At 57.9% G+C, this 20,744-nt stretch overlaps 2 protein-coding genes across 2 annotated transcripts; both read right to left on the reverse strand.

The window, feature by feature from the left end:
* Nucleotides 1–10,193: 10,193 nt before the first annotated feature.
* On the reverse strand, nucleotides 10,194–10,718 carry LOC138493051 (octapeptide-repeat protein T2-like). Its single transcript, XM_069620282.1, has one exon. The coding sequence runs from the start codon at nucleotides 10,716–10,718 to the stop codon at nucleotides 10,194–10,196; it is 525 nt and encodes a 174-aa protein (XP_069476383.1).
* A 2,085-nt stretch (nucleotides 10,719–12,803) lies between these two features.
* Nucleotides 12,804–14,597, reverse strand: LOC138493052 (uncharacterized). Its single transcript, XM_069620283.1, has one exon. It carries the CDS (start codon nucleotides 14,595–14,597, stop codon nucleotides 12,804–12,806), a length of 1,794 nt encoding a protein of 597 aa, XP_069476384.1.
* Between the last annotated feature and the right edge of the window lie 6,147 nt (nucleotides 14,598–20,744).

Consider the following 20,744-nt stretch of genomic DNA (forward strand, 5'->3'; position numbering starts at 1 on the left):
TTCTCCTCCAGCCTCTGTCCTCTCCACTCCTGCTACATGTTCTCCTCCAGCCTCTGTCCTCTTCCCTCCTGCTGCATGTTCTCCTCCAGCCACTGTCCTCTACCCTCCTGCTGCATGTTCTCCTCCAGCCCCTGTCCTCTACCCTCCTGCAGCATGTTCTCCTCCATCCTCTGTGCTCTCCCCTCCTGCTGCATGTTCTCCTCCAGCCTCTGCCCTCTCTCCTCCTGCTGCATGTTCTCCTCCAGCCTCTTTACTCTCCCCTCCTCCTGCATGTTCTCCTCCAGCCTCTGTCCTCTCTCCTCCTGCTGCATGTTCTCCTCCAGCCTCTTTACTCTCCCCTCCTCCTGCATGTTCTCCTCCAGTCTCTGTCCTCTCCACTCCTGCTGAATGCTCTCCCCAGGCCTTCTACTCTCCCCTCCTGCTACATTTTCTCCTCCAGCCCTTGCCCTCTCCCCACATGCTGTATGTTCTCCTCCTGCCCCTGTCCTCTCTTCTCCTGCTGCATGTTCTCCTCCAGCCTCTGTCCTCTCCCCTCCTGCTGCATGTTCCCCTCCAGCCTCTGTCCTCTCCCCTCATGCTGCATGTTCTCCAGTCTCTGTCCTCTCCACTCCTGCTGTATGTTCTCTTCCTGCACCTGTCCTCTCCCCTCCTGCTGGATGCTCTCCCACAGCCCTTGTCCTATCCCCTCATGCTGCATTTTTTCCTCCAGCCTCTGTGCTCTCCCCTCCTGCTGCATGTTCTCCTCCAGTCACTGTCCGCTCCCCTCCTGCTGAATGCTCTCCCACAGCCCTTTTCCTCTCCCCTCATGCTGCATGTTCTCCTCCAGCCATTGTATTCTCCCCTCCCGCTGCATGTTCTCCTCTAGCCTCTTTCCCCTCCCCTCCTGCAGCATGTTCTCCTCCAGCCTCTTTCCCCTCCCCTCCTGCTGCATGTTCTCCTCCAGCCTCGTTCCCCTCCCCTCCTGCTGCATGTTCTCCACCTGCTCCTGTTCTCTCCTGCTCCTGTTCTCTCCCCCTCCTGCTGCATGTTCTCCTCCAGCCTCTGTCCTCTCCCCTCTTGCTGCATGTTCTCCTCCAGCCTCTTTCCCCTCCCCTCCTGCTGCATGTTCTCCTCCAGCCTCTTTCCCATCCCCTCCTGCTGCATGTTCCCCTCCAGCCTCGGTCCTCTCCCCTCCTGCTGCATGTTCTCCTCCAGCCTCTATCCTCTCTCCTCCTGCTGCATGTTCTCCTCCAGCCCCTGTCCTCCCCACTCCTGCTGAATGCTCTCCTCCAGCCCCTCTCCTCTCCCCTCTTGCTGCATTTTCTCCTCCAGCCTATGTCCTCTCCCATCCTGCTGCATGTTCTCCTCCAGCCTCTGTCTTCTACCCTCCTGCTGCATGTTCTCCCCAGCCCCTGTCCTCTCTCCTCCTGCTGCATGCTCTCCCACAGCCCTTGTCCTCTCCCCTCATGCTGCATGTTCTCCTCCAGCCTCGTTCCCCTCCGCTCCTGCTGCATGCTCTCCTCCTGCCCCTGTCCTCTCCCCTCCTGCTGCATGTTCTCCTCCAGCCTCTTTCCCCTACCCTCCTGCTACATGTTCTCCTCCAGCCTCGGTCCTCTCCCCTCCTGCTGCATGTTCTCCTCCAGCCCCTCTCCTCTCCTCTCCCTTCTTGCTGCATGCTCTCCTCCAGCCCCTCTCCTCTCACATCTTGCTGCATTTTCTCCTCCAGCCCTTGTCCTCTCTCCACATGCTGCATGTTCTCCTCCAGCCTCTGTCCTCACCCCTCGAGCTGCATGTTCTCTTCCAGCCCCTGTCCTCTCCCCTCCTGCTGCATGCTCTCCTCCAGCCTCTGTCCTCTCCCCTCCCGCTGCATGTTTTCCTCCAGCCTCTGTCATTTCCCCTCCTGCAGCATGTTCTCCTCCAGCCTCTCTCCTCTCCACTCCTGCTGCATGTTCTCCTCCAGCCTCTGTGCTCTCCCCTCCTGCTACATGTTCTCCTCCAGCCTCTGACCTCTTCCCTCCTGCTGCATGTTCTCCTCCAGCCACTGTCCTCTACCCTCCTGCTGCATGTTCTCCTCCAGCCCCTGTCCTCTACCCTCCTGCAGCATGTTCTCCTCCATCCTCTGTGCTCTCCCCTCCTGCTGCATGTTCTCCTCCAGCCACTGTCCGCTCCCCTCCTGCTGCATGTTCTCCTCCAGCCTCTGTCCTCTCTCCTCCTGCTGCATGTTCTCCTCCAGCCTCTTTACTCTCCCTTCCTCCTGCATGTTCTCCTCCAGTCTCTGTCCTCTCCACTCCTGCTGAATGCTCTCCCCCAGGCCTTCTACTCTCCCCTCCTGCTACATTTTCTCCTCCAGCCCTTGCCCTCTCCCCACATGCTGTATGTTCTCCTCCTGCCCCTGTCCTCTCCCCTCCTGCTGCATGTTCTCCTGCGGCCTCTGTCCTCTCCCCTCCTGCTGCATGTTCTCCTCCAGCCACTGTCCGCTCCCCTCCTGCTGCATGTTCTCCTCCAGCATCTGTCCTCTCCCCTCCTGCTGCATGTTCTCCTCCAGTCTCTGTCCTCTCCACACCGGCTGAATGCTCTCCTCCAGGCCTTCTCCTCTCCCCTCTTGCTACATTTTCTCCTCCAGCCCTTGCCCTCTCCCCACAAGCTGTATGTTCTCCTCCTGCCCCTGTCCTCTCCCCTCCTGCTGCATGTTCTCCTCCAGCCTCTGTCATCTCCCCTCCTGCAGCATGTTCTCCTCCAGCCCCTGTCCTCTCCACTCCTGCTGCATGTTCTCCACAGCCTCTGTCCTCTCCCCTCCTGCTGCATGTTCCCCTCCAGCCTCTGTCCTCTCCCCTCATGCTGCATGTTCTCCTCCAGCCTATGTCCTCTCCCCTCCTGCTGCATGTTCTCCTCCAGCCTCTGTCCTCTACCCTCCTGCTGCATGTTCTCCCCCAGCCCCTGTCCTCTCCCCTCCTGCTGCATGCTCTCCCACAGCCCTTGTCCTCTCCCCTCATGCTGCATTTTTTCCTCCAGCCTCTGTGTTCTCCCCTCCTGCTGCATGTTCTCCTCCAGCCCCTGTCCTCTCCCCTCCTGCTGCATGTTCTCCTCCAGCCTCCGTCCTCTCTCCTCCTGCTGCATGTTCTCCTCCAGCCCCTGTCCTCTCCCCTTCTGCTGCATTTTCTCCTCCAGCCTCTCCCCTCTCTCCTCCTGATGCATGTTCTCCCCCAGCACCTGTCCTCTCCCCTCCTGCACCATGTTCTCCTCAAGTCCCTGTCCTCTCCCCTCCTGCTGCATGTTCTCCTGCAGCCTGCCCACTCCCCTCCTGCTGCATGCTCTCCTCCAGCCTCTGTCCTCTCCCCTTCTGCTGCATGTTCTCCTCCAGCCTCTGTCATCTCCACTCCTGCAGCATGTTATCCTCCAGCCCCTGTCCTCTCCACTCCTGCTGCATGTTCTCCCCAGCCTCTGTCCTCTCCCTTTCTGCTGCACGTTATCCTCCAGCCTCTGTCCTCTCCCCTCCTGCTGCATGTTCCCCTCCAGCCTCTGTCCTCTCCCCTCATGCTGCATGTTCTCCTCCAGCCTATGTCCTCTCCCCTCCTGCTGCATGTTCTCCTCCAGCCTCTGTCCTCTACCCTCCTGCTGCATGTTCTCCCCCAGCCCCTGTCCTCTCCCCTCCTGCTGCATGCTCTCCCACAGCCCTTGTCCTCTCCCCTCATGCTGCATTTTTTCCTCCAGCCTCTGTGTTCTCCCCTCCTGCTGCATGTTCTCCTCCAGCCCCTGTCCTCTCCCCTCCTGCTGCATGTTCTCCTCCAGCCTCTGTCCTCTCCCCTCCTGCTGCATGCTCCTCCAGCCTCTGTCCTCTCCCCTCCTGCTGCATGTTCTCCTCCATCCTCTGTCCTCCCCCCTCCTGCTACATGTTCTCCTCCAGCCTCTGTCCTCTTCCCTCCTGCTGCATGTTCTCCTCCAGCCTCTGTCCTCTCCACTCCTGCTGCATGTTCTCCTCCAGCCTCTGTCCTCTTCCCTCCTGCTGCATGTTCTCCTCCATCCTCTGTCCTCCCCCCTCCTGCTACATGTTCTCCTCCAGCCTCTGTCCTCTTCCCTCCTGCTGCATGTTCTCCTCCAGCCACTGTCCTCTACCCTCCTGCTGCATGTTCTCCTCCAGCCCCTGTCCTCTACCCTCCTGCAGCATGTTCTCCTCCATCCGCTGTGCTCTCCCCTCCTGCTGCATGTTCTCCTCCAGCCACTGTCCGCTCCCCTCCTGCTGCATGTTCTCCTCCAGCCTCTGTCCTCTCTCCTCCTGCTGCATGTTCTCCTCCAGCCTCTTTACTCTCCCCTCCTCCTGCTTGTTCTCCTCCAGTCTCTGTCCTCTCCACTCTTGCTGAATGCTCTCCCCCAGGCCTTCTACTCTCCCCTCCTGCTACATTTTCTCCTCCAGCCCTTGCCCTCTCCCCACATGCTGCATGTTCTTCCCTGCCCCTGTCCTCTCCCCTCCTGCTGCATGTTCTCCTCCGACCTCTGTCCTCTCCCCTCCTGCTGCATGTTCTCCTCCAGCCACTGTCCGCTCCCCTCCTGCTGCATATTCTCCTCCAGCCCGTCCTCTCCCCTCCTGCTGCATGCTCTCCTACAGCCGCTGTCCTCTCTCCCCTTCTGCTGCATGTTCTCCTCCAGCCTCTGTCATCTCCCCTCCTGCAGCATGTTCTCCTCCAGCCCCTGTCCTCTCCACTCCTGCTGCATGTTCTCCCCAGCCTCTGTCCTCTCCCTTTCTGCTGCATGTTATCCTCCAGCCTCTGTCCTCTCCCCTCCTGCTGCATGTTCCCCTCCAGCCTCTGTCCTCTCCCCTCATGCTGCATGTTCTCCTCCAGCCTATGTCCTCTCCCCTCCTGCTGCATGTTCTCCTCCAGCCTCTGTCCTCTACCCTCCTTCTGCATGTTCCCCTCCAGCCTCTGTCCTCTCCCCTCATGCTGCATGTTCTCCCCCAGCACCTGTCCTCTCCCCTCCTGCTGCATGTTCTCCTCCAGTCCAGCCCCTGTCCTCTCCTCCCCTCCTGCACCATGTTCTCCTCAAGTCCCTGTCCTCTCCCCTCCTGCTGCATGTTCTCCTCCAGCCTCTGTGCTCTCCCCTCCTGCTGCATGTTCTCCTCCAGCCACTGTCCGCTCCCCTCCTGCTGCATATTCTCCTCCAGCCTCCGTCCTCTCTCCTCCTGCTGCATGCTCTCCTCCAGCCTCTATCCTCTCCCCTCCTGCTGCATGTTCTCCAGTCTCTGTCCTCTCCACTCCTGCTGTATGTTCTCTTCCTGCACCTGTCCTATCCCCTCCTGCTGGATGCTCTCCCACAGCCCTTGTCCTATCCCCTCATGCTGCATTTTTTCCTCCAGCCTCTGTGCTCTCCCCTCCTGCTGCATGCTCTCCTACAGCCGCTGTCCTCTCCCCTTCTGCTGCATGTTCCCCTCCAGCCTGTGTCTTCTCCCCTCATGCTGCATGTTCTCCTCCAGCCTCTGTCCTCTACCCTCCTGCTGCATGTTCTCCCCCAGCCCCTGTCCTCTCCCCTCCTGCTGCATGTTCTTCTCCATCCCCTGTGCTCTCCCCTCCTGCTGCATGCTCTCCTCCAGCCACTGTCCGCTCCCCTCCTGCTGCATGTTCTCCTCCAGCCCCTGTCCTCTACCCTCCTGCTGCATGTTCTCCTCCAGCCACTGTCCGCTCCCCTCCTGCTGCATGTTCTCCTCCAGCCTCTGTCCTCACCCCTCCTGCTGCACATTCTCCTCAAGCCTCTGTCCTCACCCCTCCAGCTGCATGTTCTCCTCCGGCCTCTGTCCTCTCCCCTCCTGCTGCATGTTCTCCTCCAGCCACTGTCCGCTCCCCTCCTGCTGCACATTCTCCTCAAGCCTCTGTCCTCACCCCTCCAGCTGCATGTTCTCCTCCGGCCTCTGTCCTCTCCCCTCCTGATGCATGTTCTCCTCCAGCCACTGTCCGCTCCCCTCCTGCTGCATGTTCTCCTCCAGCCTCTGTCCTCTCTCCTCCTGCTGCATGCTCTCCTCCAGCCTCTATCCTCTCCCCTCCTGCTGCATGTTCTCCAGCCTCTGTCCTCTCTCCTCCTGCTGCATGCTCTCCTCCAGCCTCTGTCCTCTCCCCTCCTGCTGCATGTTCTCCTCCAGCCACTGTCCGCTCCCCTCCTGCTGCATGTTCTCCTCCAGCCTCTGTCCTCTCTCCTCCTGCTGCATGCTCTCCTCCAGCCTCTATCCTCTCCCCTCCTGCTGCATGTTCTCCAGTCTCTGTCCTCTCCACTCCTGCTGTATGTTCTCTTCCTGCACTTGTCCTCTCCCCTCCTGCTGGATGCTCTCCCACAGCCCTTGTCCTATCCCCTCATGCTGCATTTCTTCCTCCAGCCTCTGTGCTCTCCCCTCCTGCTGCATGTTCTCCTCCAGCCCCTGTCCTCTCCCCTCCTGCTGCATGCTCTCCCACAGCCCTTGTCCTCTCCCCTCATGCTGCATGTTCTCCTCCAGCCTCGTTCCCCTCCGCTCCTGCTGCATGTTCTCCTCCTGCCCCTGTCCTCTCCCCTCCTGCTGCATGTTCTCCTCCATCCCCTGTGCTCTCCCCTCCTGCTGCATGTTCTCCTCCAGCCTCTGTCCTCTCCCTTACTGCTGCATGTTCTCCTCCAGCCACTGTCCGCTCCCCTCCTGCTGCATGTTCTCCTCCAGCCTCTGTCCTCTCTCCTCCTGCTGCATGTTCTCCTCCAGCCTCTATCCTCTCCCCTCCTGCTGCATGTTCTCCAGTCTCTGTCCTCTCCACTCCTGCTGTATGTTCTCTTCCTGCACCTGTCCTCTCCCCTCCAGCTGCATATTCTCCTCCAGCCTCTTTCCCCTCCCCTCCTGCTGCATGTTCTCCTCCAGCCTCGTTCCCCTCCCCTCCTGCTGCATGTTCTCCTCCAGCCTCGTTCCCCTCCGCTCTGCTGCATGTTCTCCTCCTACCCCTGTCCTCTCCCCACATGCTGTATGTTCTCCTCCAGCCTCTGTCCTCTCCACTCCTGCTGCATGTTCTCCTCCAGCCCCTGTCCTCTCCCCTCCTGCTGCATACTCTCCTCCAGCCTCTGTCCTCCCCCCTCCCGCTGCATGTTCTCCTCCAGCCTCTGTCATCTCCCCTCCTGCTGCATGTTCTCCTCCAGCCTCTGTCCTCTCCCCTCCTGCTGCATGTTCCCCTCCAGCCTCTGTTCTCTCCCCTCTTGCTGCATGTTCTCCTCCAGCCTATGTCCTTTCCCATTCTGCTGCATGTTCTCCTCCAGCCTCTGTCCTCTCCCTTCCTGCTGCATGTTCTCCTCCTGCCCTCTCCCCTCCTGTTGCATGTACTCCTCCTTCCTCTGTGCTCTCCCCTCCTGCTGCATGTTCTCCTCCAGCCTCTGTCCTCTCCCCTCCTGCTGTATGTTCCCCTCCAGCCTCTGTTCTCTCCCCTCTTGCTGCATGTTCTCCTCCAGCCTATGTCCTTTCCCATTCTGCTGCATGTTCTCCTCCAGCCTCTGTCGTCTCCCCTCCTGCTGCATATTCTCCTCCAGCCTCTGTACTCACCCCTCCAGCTGCATGTTCTCCTCCAGCCTCTGTCCTCTCTCCTCCCGCCGCATGTTCTCCTCCAGCCTCTATCCTCTCCCCTCCTGCTGCATGTTCTCCTCCAGTCGCTGTCCTCTCCACTCCTGCTGCATGTTCTCCTCCAGCCACTGTCCGCTCCCCTCCTGCTGCATGTTCTCCTCCAGCCTCCGTCCTCTCTCCTCCTGCTGCACGTTCTCCTCCAGCCTCTGTCCTCTCCCCTCCTGCTGCATATTCTCCTCCAGCCTCTGTCCTCACCCCTCCAGCTGCATGTTCTCCTCCAGCCTCTGTCCTCTCTCCTCCTGCTGCATGTTCTCCTCCAGCCTCTATCCTCTCCTCTCCTGCTGCATGTTCTACTCCAGTCTCTGTCCTCTCCACTGCTGCTGCATGTTCTCCTCCAGCCACTGTCCGCTCCCCTCCTGCTGCATATTCTCCTGCAGCCTCTGTCCTCACCCCTCCTGCTGCATGCTCTCCTCCAGCCTCTGTTCTCTCCCCTCCTGCTGCATATTCTCCTCCAGCCTCTGTCCTCACCCCTCCAGCTGCATGTTCTCCTCCAGCCTCTATCCTCTCTCCTCCTGATGCATGTTCTCCTCCAGCCTCTATCCTCTCCCCTCCTGCTGCATGTTCTCCTCCAGTCTCTGTCCTCTCCCCTCCTGCTGCATGTTCTCCTCCAGCCACTGTCCGCTCCCCTCCTGCTGCATATTCTCCTCCAGCCTCTGTCCTCACCCCTCCTGCTGCATGTTGCCCTCCAGCCTCTGTCATCTCCCCTCCTGCAGGATGTTCTCCTCCAGCCTCTGTCCTCTCTACTCCTGCTGCATGTTCTCCCCAGCCTCTGTCCTCTCCCTTCCTGCTGCATGTTATCCTCCAGCCTCTGTCCTCTCCCCTCCTGCTGCATGTTCCCCTCCAGCCCTTGTCCTCTCCCCTCATGCTGCATTTTTTCCTCCAGCCTCTATGCTCTCCCCTCCTGCTGCATGTTCTACTCTAGCCCCTGTCCTCTCCCCTCCTGCTGCATGTTCCCCTCCAGCCTCCGTCCTCTCTCCTCCTGCTGCATGTTATCCTCCAGCCTCTGTCCTCTTCCCTCCTGCTGCATGTTCTCCTCCAGCCCCTGTCCTCACCCCTGATGTAGCATGTTCTCCTCAGGTCCCTGTCCTTTCCCCTCCTGCTGCATGTCCTCCTCCAGTCTCTGTCCTCTCCACTCCTGCTGCATGTTCTCCTCCAGCCACTGTCCGCCCCCCTCCTGCTGCATATTCTCCTCCAGCCTCTGTCCTCACCCCTCCTGCTGCATGTTCTCCTCCAGCCCCTGTCCCCTCCGCTCCTGCTGCATGTTCTCCTCCAGCCTCTGTCCTCTCCCCTCCTGCTGCATGTTCTCCTCCAGCCCCTGTCCCCTCCGCTCCTGCTGCATGTTCTCCTCCTGCCCCTGTCCTCTCCCCTCCTGCTGCATGTTCTCCTCCAGCCCCTGTTCCCTCCGCTCCTGCTGCATGTTCGCCTCCAGCCCCTGTCCTCTCCCCTCCTGCAGCATATTCGCCTCCAGCCCCTGTCCCCTCCGCTCCTGCTGCATGTTCTCCTCCTGCCCCTGTCCTCTCCACTCCTGCAGCATGTTCTCCCCAGCCTCTGTCCTCTCCCTTCCTGCAGCATGTTCTTCTCCAACCCCTGTCCTCTCCCCTCCTGCTGCATGCTCTCCTCCAGCCGCTGTCCTCTCCCCTCATGCTGCATGTTATCCTCCAGCCTCTGTCCTCTCCCCTCCCACTGCATGTTCTCCCCAGCCTCTGTCCTCTCTCTTCCTGCAGCATGTTCTCCTCCAGCCCCTGTCCTCTCCCCTCCTGCTGCATGTTCTCCTCCAGCCTCTTATCCCTCCCCTCATGCTGTATGTTCCCCTCCAGCCTCGGTCCTCTCCCCTCCTGCTGCATGTTCTCCTGCAGCCTCTATCCTCTCCCCTCCTGCTGCATGTTCTCCTCCAGCCTCTGTCCTCTCCCTTCCTGCTGCATGTTATCCTCCAGCCTCTGTCCTCTCCCCTCCTGCTGCATGTTCTCCTCCAGCCTCTGTCCTCTACCCTCTTGCTGCATGTTCTCCTCCAGCCCCTTTCCTCTCCCCTCCTGCTGCATGTTCTCCCACAGCCCTTGTCCTCTCCCCTCAGGCTGCATTTTTTCCTCCAGCCTCTATGCTCTCCCCTCCTGCTGCATGTTCTCCTCCAGCCCCTGTCCTCTCCCCTCCTGCTGCATGTTCTCCTCCAGCCTCTTATCCCTCCCCTCATGCTGTATGTTCCCCTCCAGCCTCGGTCCTCTCCCCTCCTGCTGCATGTTCTCCTGCAGCCTCTATCCTCTCCCCTCCTGCTGCATGTTCTCCTCCAGCCTCTGTCCTCTCCCTTCCTGCTGCATGTTATCCTCCAGCCTCTGTCCTCTCCCCTCCTGCTGCATGTTCCCCTCCAGCCTGTGTCCTCTCCCCTCATGCTGCATGTTCCCTTCCAGCCTCCGTCCTCTCTCCTCCTGCTGCATGTTCTCCTCCAGCCTCTGTCCTCTCCCCTCCTGCTGCATTTTCTCCTCCAGCATCTCCCTCTCCCCTCGTGATGCATATTCTCCCCCAGCACCTGTCCTCTTCCCTCCTGCTGCATGTTCTCCTCCAGCCACTGTCCTCTCACCTCCTGCTGCATGTTCTCCTCCAGCCCCTGTCCTCACCCCTGATGCAGCATGTTCTCCTCAAGTCCCTGTCCTCTCCCCTCCTGCTGCATGTTCTCCTGCAGCCCCTGTCCTCTCCCCTCCTGCTGCATGCTCTCCGTCAGCCTCTGTCCTCTCCCCTTCTGCTGCATGTTCTCCTCCAGCCTCTGTCCGCTCCACTCCTGCTGCATGTTCTCCTCCAGCCTCTGTCCTCTCCCCTCCTGCTGTATGTTCCCCTCCAGCCTCTGTTCTCTTCCCTCATGCTGCATGTTCTCCTCCAGCCTATGTCCTCTCCCCTCCTGCTGCATGTTCTCCTCCAGCCTCTGTCCTCTACCCTCCTGCTGCATGTTCTCCCCCAGCCCCTGTCCTCTCCCCTCCTGCTGCTTGCTCTCCCACAGCCCTTGTCCTCTCCCCTCATGCTGCATGTTCTCCTCCAGCCTCTGTGCTCTCCCCTCCTGCTGCTTGTTCTCCTCCAGCCCCTGTGCTCTCCCCTGCTGCTGCATGTTCTCCTCCAGCCTCCGTCCTCTCTCCTCCTGCTGCATGTTCTCTTCCAGCCCCTGTCCTCTCCCCTCCTGCTGCATTTTTTCCTCCAGCCTCTCCCCTCTCCCTCCAGATGCATGTTCTCCTCCAGCCCCTGTCCTCTTCCCTCCTGCTGCATGTTCTCCTCCAGCCACTGTCCTCTCCCCTCCTGCTGCATGTTCTCCTCCAGCCCCTGTCCTCTCCCCTCCTGCAGCATGTTCTCCTCAAGTCCCTGTCCTCTCCCCTCCTGCTGCATGTTTTCCTGCAGCCTGCCCACTTCCCTCCTGCTGCATGTTCTCCTCCAGCCTCTGTCCTCTCCCCTCGTGCAGCATGTTCTCCTCCAGTCTCTGTCCTCTCCACTCCTGCTGCATGTTCTCCCCAGCCTCTGCCCTCTCCCTTCCTGCTGCATGTTCTCCTCCAGCCTCTGTCCTCTCCCCTCCTGCTGTATGTTCCCCTCCAGCCTCTGTTCTCTTCCCTCATGCTGCATGTTCTCCTCCAGCCTATGTCCTCTCCCCTCCTGCTGCATGTTCTCCTCCAGCCTCTGTCCTCTACCCTCCTGCTGCATGTTCTCCCCCAGCCCCTGTCCTCTCCCCTCCTGCTGCATGCTCTCCCACAGCCCTTGTCCTCTCTCCTCATGCTGCATGTTCTCCTCCAGCCTCTGTGCTCTCCCCTCCTGCTGCATGTTCTCCTCCAGCCCCTGTCCTCTCCCCTCCTGCTGCATGTTCTCCTCCAGCCTCCGTCCTCTCTCCTCCTGCTGCATGTTCTCCTCCAGCCCCTGTCCTCTCCCCCCCTGCTGCATTTTCTCCTCCAGCCTCTCCCCTCTCCCCTCCAGATGCATATTCTCCTCCAGCCCCTGTCCTCTTCCCTCCTGCTGTATGTTCTCCTCCAGCCACTGTCCTCTCCCCTCCTGCTGCATGTTCTCCTCCAGCCCCTGTCCTCTCCCCTCCTGCAGCATGTTCTCCTCAAGTCTCTGTCCTCTCCCCTCCTGCTGCATGTTCTCCTCCAGCCTCTTATCCCTCCCCTCCTGCTGCATGTTCCCCTCCAGCCTCGGTCCTCTCCCCTCCTGCTGCATGTTCTCCTCCAGCCTCTATCCTCTCCCCTCCTGCTGCATGTTCTCCTCCAGCCCCTGTCCTGCCCACTCCTGCTGAATGCTCTCCTCCAGCCCCTCTCCTCTCCCCTCTTGCTGCATTTTCTCCTCCAGCCCTTGTCCTCTCCCCACATGCTGTATGTTCTCCTCCAGCCTCTGTCCTCTCCCCTCCAGCTGCATGTTCTCCTCCAGCCCCTGTCCTCTCCCCTCCTGCTGCATGTTCTCCTCCAGCCTCTGTCATCTCCCCTCCTGCTGCATACTCTCCTCCAGCCTCTGTCCTCTCCCCTCCTGCTGCATGTTCTCCTCCAGCCTCTGTCATCTCCCCTCCTGCAGCATGTTCTCCTCCAGCCTCTGTCCTCTCCACTCCTGCTGCATGTTCTCCTCCAGCCTCTGTCCTCTCCCCTCCAGCTGCATGTTCTCCTCCAGCCCCTGTCCTCTCCCCTCCTGCTGCATGTTCTCCTCCAGCCTCTGTCATCTCCCATCCTGCTGCATGTTCTCCTCCAGCCTCTGTCCTCTCCCTTCCTGCTGCATGTTCTCCTCCTGCCCCTGTCATCTCCCGTCCTGCTCCATGTTATCCTCCATCCTCTGTGCTCTCCCCTCCTGCTGCATGTTCTCCTCCAGCCAATGTCTGCTCCCCTCCTGCTGCATGTTCTCCTCCAGCCTCTGTCCTCACCCCTCCAGCTGCATGTTCTCCTCCAGCCTCTATCCTCTCCTCTCCTGCTGCATGTTCTCCTCCAGTCTCTGTCCTCTCCACTCCTGCTGCATGTTCTCCTCCAGCCACTGTCCGCTCCCCTCCTGCTGCATATTCTCCTCCAGCCTCTGTCCTCACCCCTCCTGCTGCATGCTCTCCTACAGCTGCTGTCCTCTCCCCTTGTGCTGCATGTTCTCCTCCAGCCACTGTCCTCTCCCCTCCTGCTGCATATTCTCCTCCAGCCTCTGTCCTCACCCCTCCTGCTGCATGTTCCCCTCCAGCCTCTGTTCTCTGCCCTCATGCTGCATGTTCACCTCCAGCCTCTGTCCTCTACCCTCCTGCTACATGTTCTCCCACAGCCCCTGTCCTCTCTTCTCCTGCTGCATGTTCTCCTCCAGCCTCGTTCCCCTCCGCTCCTGCAGCACGTGTTCCTCCCGCCCCTGTCCTCTCCCCTCCTGCTGCATGTTCTCCTCCGGCCTCTGTCCTCTCCCCTCCTGCTGCATGTTCTCCTCCAGCCACTGTCCTCCCCCCTCCTGCTGCATGTTCTCCTCCAGCCTCTGTCCTCTTCCCTCCTGCCGCATGTTCTGCTCCAGCCTCTATCCTCTCCCTTCCTGCTGCATGTTCTCCTCCAGTCCCTGGCCTCTCCACTCCTGCTGAATGCTCTCCTCCAGCCCTTCTCCTCTCCTCTCTTAGTGCATTTTCTCCTCCAGCCCTTGTCCTCTCCCCACTTGCTGTATGTTCTCCTCCAGCTTCTGTCCTCTCTCCTCCTGCTGCATGTTCTCCTCCAGCCACTGTCCTCTCCCCTAATGCTGCATGTTCTCCTCCAGCCTCTGTCCTATCCCCTCCTGCCGCATGTTCTCCTCCAGCCTCTATCCTCTCCCCTCCTGCTGCATGTTCTCCTCCAGTCCCTGGCCTCTCCACTCCCCCTGAATGCTCTCCTCTAGCCCTTCTCCTCTCCTCTCTTGCTGCATTTTCTCCTCCAGCCCTTGTCCTCTCCCCACATGCTGTATGTTCTCCTCCAGCTTCTGTCCTCTCCCCTCCTGCTGCATATTCTCCTCCAGACTCTGTACTCACCCCTCCAGCTGCATGTTCTCCTCCAGCCTCTGTCCTCTCCCCTACTGCTGCATACTCTCCTCCAGCCTCTGTACTCTCCCCTTCTGCTGCATGTTCTCCTCCAGCCTCTGTCATCTCCCCTTCTGCTGCATGTTCTGCTCCAGCCTCTATCCTCTCCCCTCCTGCAGCCTGTTCTCCTCCAGCCTCTGTCCTCTCCACTCCTGCCGCATGTTCTGCTCCAGCCTCTATCCTCTCCTCTCCTGCTGCATGTTCTCCTCCAGTCCCTGGCCTCTCCACTCCCCCTGAATGCTCTCCTCCAGCCCTTCTCCTCTCCTCTCTTGCTGCATTTTCTCCTCCAGCCCTTGTCCTCTCCCCACATGCTGTATGTTCTCCTCCAGCTTCTGTCCTCTCCCCTCCTGCTGCATATTCTCCTCCAGACTCTGTACTCACCCCTCCAGCTGCATGTTCTCCTACAGCCCCTGTCCTCTCCCCTCCTGCTGCATGCTCTCCTACAGCCTCTGTCCTCTCCCCTTCTGCTGCATTTTCTCCTCCAGCCTCTGTCGTCTCCCCTCCTGCCGCATGTTCTGCTCCAGCCTCTATCCTCTCCCCTCCTGCTGCATGCTCTCCCACAGCCCTTGTCCTCTCCCCACATGCTGTATGTTCTCCTCCAGCTTCTGTCCTCTCTCCTCCTGCTGCATGTTCTCCTCCAGCCACTGTCCTCTCCCCTAATGCTGCATGTTCTCCTCCAGCCTCTGTCCTCTCCCCTCCTGCCGCATGTTCTCCTCCAGCCTCTATCCTCTCCCCTCCTGCTGCATGTTCTCCTCCAGTCCCTGGCCTCTCCACTCCCCCTGAATGCTCTCCTCCAGCCCTTCTCCTCTCCTCTCTTGCTGCATTTTCTCCTCCAGCCCTTGTCCTCTCCCCTCCTGCTGCATATTCTCCTCCAGACTCTGTGCTCACCCCTCCAGCTGCATGTTTTCCTCCAGCCCCTGTCCTCTCCCCTCCTGCTGCATGCTCTCCTACAGCCTCTGTCCTCTCCCCTTCTGCTGCATTTTCTCCTCCAGCCTCTGTCATCTCCCCTCCTGCAGCCTGTTCTCCTCCAGCCTCTGTCCTCTCCCATCCTGCTGCATGTTCTTCTCCAGCCTATGTCCTCTCCCCTCCTGCTGCATGTTCTCCTCCAGCATCTGTCCTCTACCCTCCTGCTGCATGTTCTCCCCCAGGCCCTGTCCTCTCCCCTCCTGCTGCATGCTCTCCCACAGCCCTTGTCCTCTCCCCTCATGCTGCATGTTCTCCTCCAGCCTCTGTGCTCTCCAGTCCTGATGCATGTTTTCCTCCAGCCCCTGTCCTCTTCCCTCCTGCTGCATGTTCTCCTCCAGCCACTGTCCTCTCCCCTCCTGCTGCATGTTCTCCTCCAGCCCCTGTCCTCTCCCCTCCTGCAGCATGTTCTCCTCAAGTTCCTGTCCTCTCCCCTCCTGCTGCATGTTCTCCTGCAGCCTGCCCACTCCCCTCCTGCTCCATTTTCTCCTCCAGCCTCTGTCCTCTCCCCTCATGCTGCATGTTCTCCTCCAGTCTCTGTCCTCTCCCCTCCTGCTGCATGCTCTCCTCCAGCCTCTGTCCTCTCCCTTCCTGCTGCATGTTCTCCTCCAGCCTCTATCCGCTCCCCTCCTGCTGCATGTTCTCCTCCAGCCTCTGTCCTCTCCCATCATGCTACATGTTCTCCTCCAGCCTCTGTCCTCTCCCCTCCTGCTGCATGCTCTCCTCCAGCCTCTGACCTCTCCCCTCCTGCTGCACGTTCTACTCCAGCCTCTGTTCGCTTCCCTTCTGCTGCATGTTCTTCTCCAGCTTCTATCCTCTCCCCTCCTGCTGCATGATCTCCTCCAGGCTCTGTCTTCTCCCTTCTGATGCATGTTCTCCTCCAGCTCCTATCCCCTCCCTTCCTGCTGCATGCTCTCCTCCAGCCCCTGTCCTCTCCCCTCCTGCTGCATGTTCTCCTCCAGCCTCTGTCCTCTCCCCTCCTGCTGCATGCTCTCATCCAGCCCCTGTCCTCTCCCCACCTGATGCATGCTCTCCTCCAGCCTCTGTCCTCTCCCCTCCTGCTGCATGTTCTCCTCAGCCTCTGTCGTCCCCCCTCCTGCTGCATGTTCTCCTGAGCCTCTGTCCTCTCCCCTCCTGCTGCATGTTCTCTTGCAGCCCTTGTCCTCTCCCCTCCAGCTGTATGTTCTCCTCAGCCTCTGTCGTCTCCCCTCCTGCTGCATGTTCTCCTCAGCCGCTGTCCTCTCCCCTCCTGCCACATGCTCGCCTCCAGCCCTTGTCCTCTCCCCTCCTGCTGCATGTTCTCCTCCAGCTTCTGTCCTCTCCCCTCCTGCTGCATGTTCTCCTCCAGCCTCTTTCCTCTCCCCTCCTGCTGCATGTTCTCCTCAGCCGCTGTCCTCTCCCGCCTGCTGCATGTTCTCTTCCAGCCCCAGCCCTCTCTCCTTTTGCTTGATGTGTTCCTCCTGCCTTAGTCCCCTCCTGCTCGATGTTCTGGTCCAACCTCTTCCCTCCTTATTAATGTTCTCCAACCTCTGTCTTCTTCCTTCCTGCTTGATGGTCTCTTCCTCCAGACTCTTCTCCTTCCACTCTCTGTCACCCTCCACCACCTGCGGTGTCTTGGGCTCTCCACCTCTTCTTCCTTCTGCACCTTTAACTCTCTTGCCACCTTCTCCTCCTCTAACTTCATCTCTCTTTCCACTGCCTCCCCCTGCGTGTTCAACATCGCCTCCTCCTTCTGTTCCTTCGGTGCCTCCGCCTTCTCCTCCTGCACCTCCAGCGGACTTTCTGCTTCCCCTTCCTTCTGCACATCCACACTACCTAATGCTTCCTTCCAGTATTTTTAGATCCCAAATCCTTCCTGTAAGCCGGGCTCTGGTCTATGACCTGCACGTCTGTCTTTTAGGGATTTTGAGATTGCTATTGGTTGTGCAGTGAGGAATTGGGAGAATTGAATGTGTTTCCTATCACTTGTTTCATCTGGTGTGCCATACCTTTAATCGGCCAGTCCACCATCTTAGATGGTCTACTCAACCGCATGTGTGGTAACATGTGGATCTGGTACTTGCATCTGAGTTGGCCCAGCAGGGACTCTGGCTGCTACTGGTAGGTCGCAACATACATGAGAGCAGCACTCCTTTCCTGATCCAGGTTGGTAGTTCTAACCTTTCCTGATCCAGAGGTCTTCCCCCTCACATATGAACAGAGCTAAAGAGCCTTCACTTCTCCTTCCCTCATCTCTCTGGTCTGCATGACCACAAGCTGCAAAGATGATGCCTGACTTCCACATTCAGGGTCTAGGCAGTGGTAGTAGTTCTCATGTGCAAGACCCTGTTGCTGGTTCTGGGGGACAAGAGGATCCTCTCCATACCACCCCCAGCCTCACATTAAGGAGTGGGTGATGGGTCCAGCCCCCTGAGTCACTGACATACACACCCATAGTGCCAATCAGGGGACATTGCCACACTGCCCAAAACCACAACCTCAGCACTCCCACTGTCAAGACTACAACATTGTTGCAGGAGTAGCAAGGACCCAGTCTCCGCTTTTAAATTTCTGGGGCTGGCGAGAGTGAACACCAGACACTGCAACCCCCAATAGATTTAGAGAGTTTGGACCTGAGTGGCAGGGTAGGAGAAATTAGAGCTAACGGAAAGAGGGTTGGGGTAATTTTTTCTTATTGGCATGGGTGAGGGATGTTAGGGCAAATACCCAAGCTTTCGCTAATGTTAAAATGGAGGTTAGTATGTAAATCAGGCTTTTCCCTTATGTCATGCATGAATTAGAGTTCAAGTCCTGTCATACCAAAATCCAAATGGTTTGGATAAGAAGTCCCTGGATTAACTATTAACACCAACATTTGATTTGAGGCTACACTTGCCCGACAGCGCAGCCGTAGTTGACACTGTTGGTTATGATATGATATATTTTATTTATATCGCGCTCGTACACAAGTGTTTCAGAACGCGACAAGGCAAGGGAGGGGAACAGGGGAGAACAAAACAACGATTTTACTAGGCCCAGTGACATTGAGAATGCGCAAGTGCAGGGGAGAGGGAAGGGGAAATGTGCATGGAAGGGGGAGAAGTGGGAAGTGCAGAGCAGAGGAGAAACACATAAATGATAATAAATAAATTAAATAAATAATAACAGCAATAAACACTGGTAGTGCCGTCAGCAAGTGGCAAGTGCTAGGTTCAAGGTAGCAGACAAGGTACGAGCAGAAAGAGAAGAAAGGGGGTGGGGACTGTATGGGTACAGATACAGACCCCAGTGCAAGGGGTGGCACAGACGAAGTGCAGGACGGTGGCAGGGTGAGCAGGTACCTGGGCCCAGAGGACAGAGGGTGGCCAGGTTCGGGGTGCCAAGAGAGAATCAGATCAGCAGGGGAGAGGGGGTTGCAAAGGCAGAAGCAATGAGGAGGGAGGAGGGAGGAGGGACTTGAGGTGCTTCCGGAACCGGAGATGGTTCTCCTCAAATTTCAGAGTGGCAGGGAAGCTGTTCTAAAGGGAGGCCACAGCCGAAGACAGAGATCTACCCCCAGCTTGTTTCTTTGAAAAATGAATTACCCTGAGGGAGTTAAAGGTAGAGGAGCGAAGAGCTTGAGAGGGGAGGTATTTGCAGAGGGATAGATGAAGGTATTTTGGACCCAGACCCTAGTAAGCCTGTGGACAATGCATAGGGTTTTGCATTTAATCCTTGCATCCACGGGAAGCCAATGAAGGGATTTCAGAGCTGGAGCGATACGATCCCAGGGCTTGAGGCCAAGGACAAGTCTCACAGTCCTATTCTGGATTATTTGTAAAGAACGTAGAGTAGAGGCAGGTAGATTTAAAAAGAGGCTGATATAATAGTCCAACCTAGAGAGAACCAGAGCTTGGGAGACCGTGAGCTTCTGGGGGAAGGAGAGGAAAGGAAGAGTACATCTGAGAAGGTGCAGTAGGAAGTTTGACTTTTTAGAGACATCAGAGATGTGGGCGGAGAAGGAAAGTGTGGAGTCAAAAATTACCTAGAGGTTCTTAGCCTCGCAGGTAGGGGTAGGAGGAGGGCCAAGGGAGGCCGGCCAGAGAGTAAGATGAAAGGATGGTGAAGGTGTACCGATGAGGAGGATCTCAGTCTTGTTGGCATTTAGACAAAGATTGTTGGCGGCACACTGTTAAGACGGATTTCTGAACTCTGTCCTGGTGGCGCAGAAGTTCAGAAGGCCAACCTAATTACTTGGAACAGGGTAACCTCTGGACAAGCCAGACCAATCAAGGTAGCGATCGCGGCGGTCAAGACTAGGTCTCAAGAGGGGTGAGGGTGACTGAAAGCCCGCAATGAGCACACAAAGCAAGAGCGCTTACAAACTACTCCAAACAGTTGTTTATATCAAAAATAGATACACATTTATTATAAGGCCTTGAAACTAATAACCACAGTAAAAGCAGCAATATACAACAATATTAAACCAACACATACACTATCCACCCAATATATATACAGAATACACAGTTTCACAGCATTAGCAGCACGAAATATGTTATCCACCTGCAGGGGAAGAAAAACAGGCAGTGCGAACCAATGCGTGTGATATGTCCGCCTTCTGAGGCCCCTAACTGGATGGTAGTCCAATCCCTACGAAGAGTGGAGCCTAGCGCTCAAAAGTACCTGCACACGCCGGTGCCAGTGGGCAGAAGGTGAAGCTCTTCGGAGGACGTTGGACAGTTCTGTAGGGTGCCCTAATGAAGGAGAACACGGTCCGCGACTCTAGCGCAGCCTCCACTGTGAGGCAGAAGCAGGGCGCGAGTACGGACAAGGGGTGCTGTATTTACAGCGGGGAAAAGCAAGGGGCACTGCAGGAGGGCGACCAGATCCTAGCTAATCTACTCACCGGTCCCCGAAGCAAGCAGGCCCGAGCTTCTCCTCGATAGATGCAGCTTCTGGCAGGTTCTGAAGAGCAGGGAACGTCTCGTCGTCGTGCAGAGTAAAAAGACGTCCCGATCGAAGAATCCTGCACAGTTTTGTCGCCACGGCAGGGCAACGGAACGGCCGGGTGTATTCAAGCCAAACGAGCACCGTTCACCTCTAGCTTAGCGTTGCTAAGCAAACGAAGCGTGTGAGCGTGCCCCGGACTCAGAATACCACCCAACCTGTCGGCGATTACAGAGCAGGACTCCTTAGTAAGCTGGTCAGTCAACTGGATGGCCCAGAGACACTTCCGAAGGCTTACGGCAGGAGTTGATGAAGGTGCCGGGAATAGCTGGTCCTGCTATTCCAATAGGTCGAAGCGCCAGTACAGGCCTTCTTGTTCGATCTTAGGTGGAAAGGGCTTCACCGGACGACAGCAATGAGGAGCAGAAGTTCTTCAGAGGGTCACCAGCGATTCCTCGGTCCAGCCTCGTGTTCGCAGGATACTTGGCTCCTGTATCCCTGGGTTCGTAAGAACTCAGGAGATCGACATGGTAGTGGTGTTTCCAGCTCCCTCTTATCCACGGTTCCCTTCGCGCCAAAACGGAGGGGAGCCAATGGGAGATCCGCTCATCAACACACATACCATACGTGGACCAATCACGGACCACAGTGGTCCCAGGCATTCACACCACCCTAGACTCTCTGGCACCCAGGATGTGTATTGGGACCAGACAGCCCAGCCCACATCCTGGGGGCACTCAAACGACATGTAGAAGCCCGCGAAAGCAACCGTGTTTCGCGGGAAACTACATGCCCAAATAAGGAAGGCCCCGGGTCGCCGGACCCGGGGGAAGGTAAAGGGAGCAAGACGGACAGTGGACGAGACAAAGGAGCCTCGTGGTCCGGCCATTTTGGGTAGCCGGGCCACCCTTTTGTGTTCGCGGCAAAAAGGTGCTCAGAACGGCAAAAGGAGCTCAAAATAAACCAAATGATCGCTGCCACCAGCCCAGTCCCTGAATGACTTGCACCGATCCAAAAACCATCCTACAAGAGTGTCTAGGGTCTGTAGAAGGCTAGAGACCCAAGAGAGCTGTAACTTAGCTTACAGTGCCCTCTTGTGTCGTGTTGCACTAAAATGGCGACACGATAAAAGAAACTACGGGAAACAGCGTTCCCCGGTACTGACTGTCTTAAGGGCATGTCAGTTTCCCCGTAAGAAAGGAGCGAAAGCCCAGAGGAGTACGGCAGAAGGCTGCACTTCTCTGGCAAAGTCAAGAAAACAGGTTGAAAACAATAGCA

The sequence above is a fragment of the Ambystoma mexicanum genome, chromosome 10 (assembly GCF_040938575.1).
Source record: "Ambystoma mexicanum isolate Mex_15411 chromosome 10, UKY_AmexF1_1, whole genome shotgun sequence".
Lineage (NCBI taxonomy): Eukaryota > Metazoa > Chordata > Amphibia > Caudata > Ambystomatidae > Ambystoma > Ambystoma mexicanum.

What these genes read in the sequence shown, in the direction of transcription:
- LOC138493052 (XM_069620283.1), bottom strand. Translation starts at nt 14,597, where the DNA reads ATGACAGAGGCTGGAGGAGAAAATGCAGCAGAAGGGGAGAGGACAGAG.
- LOC138493051 (XM_069620282.1), bottom strand. Translation starts at nt 10,718, where the DNA reads ATGCAGCAGGAGGAGAGAGGACGGAGGCTGGAGGAGAACATGCAGCAG.